At 47.5% G+C, this 5,113-nt stretch overlaps 1 protein-coding gene across 1 annotated transcript in view; it reads right to left on the bottom strand.

Moving 5' to 3' along the window:
* CCDC60 (coiled-coil domain containing 60) overlaps positions 1-5,113 on the bottom strand; it is a 231,516-nt gene that overhangs the window by 60,452 nt on the left and 165,951 nt on the right. Inside the window, exon 4 of the mRNA XM_007938286.1 lies at positions 2,230-2,340. Coding sequence (XP_007936477.1) covers positions 2,230-2,340 — 111 coding nt within the window. The remainder of the gene's footprint in view (positions 1-2,229; positions 2,341-5,113) is intronic.

The raw sequence follows: 5,113 nt of genomic DNA, 5'->3' as shown, positions 1-5,113 counted from the left end.
GGGTTTGAACCTCCAGCCTTCTGGTTAGCAGTCAAGTGCTTTAGGCACTATGCTACGAGAGCTCCTCTAGACTAGGGTATAACAAATAATATCAACAACCACTGTGAAAATAAGAGTATTAGCTAATCTGACAAATGGTTTTATTTCAAGATGTAAAGCAATGCTCTGAACTGCATTCTCAGCTCTGCCAACAACCTGTTGGGTGACTTTTGGCAAATCCTGCCTCTTCCCTGGGCTGCGGTTTCCTTACCAGGTCATGGAGGGAAGATGGTCAAGAAACTTTCTCGTCATGTCAGTGGCTGAGTTAATTAAGCCTCTGTGTCCTTAGTGGTGACGACAGAGTTGGTTCAGACCAGCTGAGTTAGGAGTGGGGGGCAAGCATCCTCCCTGGTGATGCTGATGCAAGTTGAAGGCTGTGAAATGCTGATCTGTGCCATTCCATTTCTGTGGGCTTGTTCACAGGAAATACTTTTGGAAGTGCAAGTGCTTCTAAGGGATATTACAAGAAAAGTCAAGTCTATTTTTGCAAGGAGATGTTTTAAGAAAATCTAGCTTAGACTGCCAATCGGAACGTCTTGACACAATAGGTCTACCAAGAAGCCAGTCATAATATCAATCAGAGGGACGGAAGTGGGAGGAAGGACCTCATCGAAGGCTGGAGTAGGATGGTTGGCAAGAAGTGTGATTAAGGAGCTGTGGTGGTGTAGTGGTTAAGGCATTTGGCTGCTCACCAAAAAGTCAGTGGTTCGAACCCACTAGCTGGTCCGTGGAAGAAAGATGAGGCAGTCTGCTTTTGTACAGATTTACAGCCTTGGAAACCCAACAAGGGCCACTATGAGTTGGAATTGACTTGATGACAATGAGTTTGGTTTGGTTTCTGGAGAGGTGGGACCATTATGTGGTGATGATAACGATTGTGTTGTGATGGTTGCATCTTCCACCCATGAGCTAAGTGATCTTATTTATAATTTTTTTTTTTTTTGCCTGCTGTCTCATCCTATGAGTTCTGCTTTGTATTATTTTACTCTTCAAATCCATGAGACTTGGCTTTCCAAATACATGATCTCCTTAAAAACAAGGGCTTTGAATACACTTTGTGGACCATGTGGTGCTGAGAGCTTGAGCTCTGAAGTCAGACAGACCTGGCTTGAAACCCCAATGCACTGACATGCTGAGCTCCGTGACCAGGTGAGGGTGCCTATCTGAGCTTCTGCTTCCTCATCTGCAAAGTGGGGATCATAATACACCCACACTCCACAGGGCTGCTGAGAGGGTTCCAGGAGATTAAACCAACAGCCTAATTAGTAGGTTGGCCATTATTACTATTGTATTAATATTAATATTGTTGTCAGCTTCTGTCAAATTGAGACCCAACTCATGGCGACCCCATGCACAAGAAGTCTAGAAACGATTATAATGTTTTTGTTGCCCTAAAACAGTGCTCTCAACTGGGGAGGGGGTGCAAATTTGCCTCCAGGGGAAGTTTGATAATATCTTGAGACATTTTTGGTTGTCACAACTAGAGGGTGTTACTGGCATCTAGTGTAGCAGCCAACGATGTTGCTGAGCACCCCACAATGCACAGATGTGTGTCCCCCCAAACACCAGAGGATGATCTAGCCCCAAATGCTAGTAGTACCAAGTTGAGAGACTCTGTTCTGGAGTCAAAAGCTTCTATCTCCGTGCCTGAAATACCCCAGCTGAAAGTGCTGACTAGTGAAAAAGAAGAAGCTGGGCTGAACAGGCACAAGGGGAACAGGGTGTCAAGGTTTTAGAAAGCAAGTGTGTTCACTGGACAGTTGATCGGCCCCTGTTAACTCCGTACAATGATGAGTTCACGCCCGTGGGTCAGGAGGTGACTCTGGGAAATAGCTCCCTAAGTCTTGAGGCCAATGTGTCCCTCGAGCCCAGGCTGGCTGCTCCTGCACACGCTCAGCGAGGGCTCTAGACAGATTTTATCAGGCTCTGCAAACTATTTGACGTTAGCGCGTCTGGCCTGGTAAGAAATGAAATGACTCATTCTCAGCTGATTTGCCACTTAGCTCTAAACCACCATGTCTGCTCTCTGTCACTTTTATACGGCAAATGGCTTTGCTTGCTTCTGGTTCCGTGTCCCTTTCATGAGGACAAAGGTACAGCTTCAGTGACTCCCGAGGCGTTAGCTTGAGGAGTCATTTCGCCTCAGCTTTGGTTTATGAGCTAGCAAGGCAAGGACGGGGAGCCACTTACACGTGAGCCTCTGGGAGCAGTGGTGCTATGATGCAGCTGTGCCAGGGGATGAAGGGGTGCAACATGATTTCGGTCCCTCCTTCCACCTTCCTCATCTTCTCATCATACGTGCTGAGGGGACAACAGACAGAGCGGAGTGAGCAGTGAGCAGCAGGCTTAGACACCTTCCATTCTCCTCCTACCAGGGCTTATTTAATAGATATTTCGGGGTACCCACCAGCCATTCCTAGGAAGGAAGATTGGGCAATCTGCTTCTGTAGAGATACTGCCTTGGAAACGCAAGGAGGGGTTGCTGTGAGTTGAATTGCCTCAGCGGCAGTGAGTTTGTTTTATTTTTGGTACCATACGCAGAGTCTCTGGGTGGTGGCTGGACACAGCTAACGTGCTCTACTGCTTACTGGAAGGTGGGAGGTTTGAGTCCGCCCAGGAGCCCCTCCCAGGAAAGGCCTGGCTGTCTACTTCCAACAGGCCACCCCTTGGAAACCCGGTGGAGCACAGTTCCACTCTGACACACACAGGGTTGCCATGAGTCGGCATTAACTCAGTGACAACTGACCGGGTGTCGTGTGCCCGGCACTGTTCTCGATGTGGCCAGTGAACAGATATATAAAAACTCATGCCCCTGTGGATTGTGCTTTCTAGATGTGCAATACATAGAATAACAAGGTAAAGAACCAGCTGTGTGTTATACTAATACACTGGACTCAGAACCAAATATAACCCAAACTCACTGCCATCAAGTCGATTCTGACTCATAGCGACCCCCTTTGGATGTCTGAGGTGGTAGGTCTTTATGGAAGTAGATTGCCTAGTCTTCCTTCCATGGAGTGGCTGGTGGGTTTGAACCACCAACCTTCTCATTAGCAGTCAGATGCCTTAGGCACTACAGCACCAGAGCTCCTTATACTTAGAATAAACAAGATAAACAACTGTGTTTTACTAATACACTGGACTCAAAACCAAAAATAATCCAAACTTACTGCCATCGAGTTGATACCGACTCTCAGTGAGACTCCCATTGGGTTTCTGAGGGTGTACATCGTTACGGAAGCAGAGCTGCCTTATCTTTCTTTCACAGAGCAGCTGGAGGGTTTCAACCACTGACCTTTTGGTTAGCAGCCAAATGCTTTAACTACTATACCAGCAGTCCTCCTCTGATACACTGGACTAGAAATATTTTCTTAAAGGACCATACAATAAACGTTTTTGTCTTTGTGGGCCAAAACTAGAGCCAAGTGTCTGTCACAGTTACCCAAAGCTGCCATTGTAGCATGAAAGCAGCCACAGACAATATGTATACAATGTGTAAATGGCTGTGTTCCAATAAAACTTTATTTACAAAATCAGGCAGTGGGCTGGATTTGGCCTTTAGTAGCATAGTGCCTAAGGCACTTGACTGCTAACCAGAAGGCTGGCGGTTCAAACCCACCAGCCACTCCTCAGAAGGAAGGTTGGGCGATCTACTTGTGTAGTGTTACTGCCTTGGAAACCCAAGGAGGGGTCGCAATGCATTGGGTCCGACTTGATGGCACATAACAACAACAAGAACAACAACAACAGATGGTGACAGGCACAATGGGGAGAAAGCAGAGAAGAGGAGTTGGAAGGACTGGGAGGACTGGGAGTTACAATTTGAAATAGCGTGATTGGGGAAAGTGTCCATTAGAAGGTGACATTTGATAAAAATCTAAAGAGTGTGAAACAGTGAGCCATTCAGACATTTGGGGGCAGAGCATCCCAGACAGAGGGAACAGCACATGCAAATGTCCTGAGGTTGAGCTGTGTTCTAGAACCAGCAAGGAGGCCACTGTGACTGGAGTGCAGGGAGCAATAGAGAGGAGGAGGACGAGAGAAGAAAGACTAGACCTAGAGAGAGGGGCCTTGTAGACCACTGCAAGGACTTGGGCTTTTCTCTGAGTGGCACTAAGGATTTTGAGCTCAGAGGAGACACCACCTGACCTGCATTTGAAAAGGGTCCTTCTGACTGCTGTTTTGGGCACCTATAGTGGAGAATCAGATGGAAATGGAAGCTAGGGGAGACTTCCTTGAGGAAGCTACAGCATTCTAGAAAGATTTTCCTCAAATTTTTTGACACTCCTCCAATTGAGGTGAGGTCTCTGTCCCCTTCCCCTTGAAATCTTGGCTTTGTGACTGGCTGAACGAGTAGACTATGTCAGAAGTGTGATGTCAAGGCAGTTTCTGGGTCCAGTCTCAAGGCGCTGATAGCCTCTACTTCCTGTGTCTTGGGATGCTCATGCTTAGAATCCAGCCTCCATGCTGTGAGGAAGCTGGCAGCCTGTGAAGAGATCCATTGGGAGAGGAACCACGGCCTTTGAACCTCGGCCCTGTCTGACAGGCAGCCCTCACTTACCACGCACGTGAGTGAGCCATCTTGGAGGCTGATCCTTCAGGGTGCCCCAGCAAATGCTGTGTGTGAGACAGAGAAGAGCCTTCCCCACTGAGCCCTACTCAGATTGTAGATTTGTGAGTAAAATAAATGTTTGTTACCGTCATAAGTTTTGGAATGACTGTTCATGGCAATAGTAACTGGGACAAAAGTAAGTATTGAGCTAGAATCTAAAGGTTGAGTGGAATGAACTAGGCAAATGGAGGAAGGAAAGGCCTTTTGGACAGAGAAACTAGCATGTGCAAAGGTCCTGTGGTGGGAGGGCATTAGTGAGCAGGAAAGGTGGAGAGAGTGGCTGTGGCAGAGGGAGCGAGGAGAGGCTGTGAGAAGGGGTGGGAGGGGCATCCAGGGGCTCGACCACACAGGGCCTGGTGGTCTCCTCCCAGATTTCTGCCTTCATCCTGTGAACAATGGCAGCCATTGAAGGTTTTAAGCTGGGAATGATTTATACCTTGAAAAAGTTGCTCTGTCTTGGTG

This window comes from Orycteropus afer, unplaced genomic scaffold (assembly GCF_000298275.1).
Source record: "Orycteropus afer afer isolate SDZICR_OR568_19922 unplaced genomic scaffold, OryAfe1.0 scaffold00048, whole genome shotgun sequence".
NCBI classification, from domain to species: Eukaryota; Metazoa; Chordata; class Mammalia; order Tubulidentata; family Orycteropodidae; genus Orycteropus; species Orycteropus afer.
The sequence above is the reverse complement of the archived record's forward strand: the minus strand, read 5'-3'. Positions and strand labels throughout refer to the sequence as shown.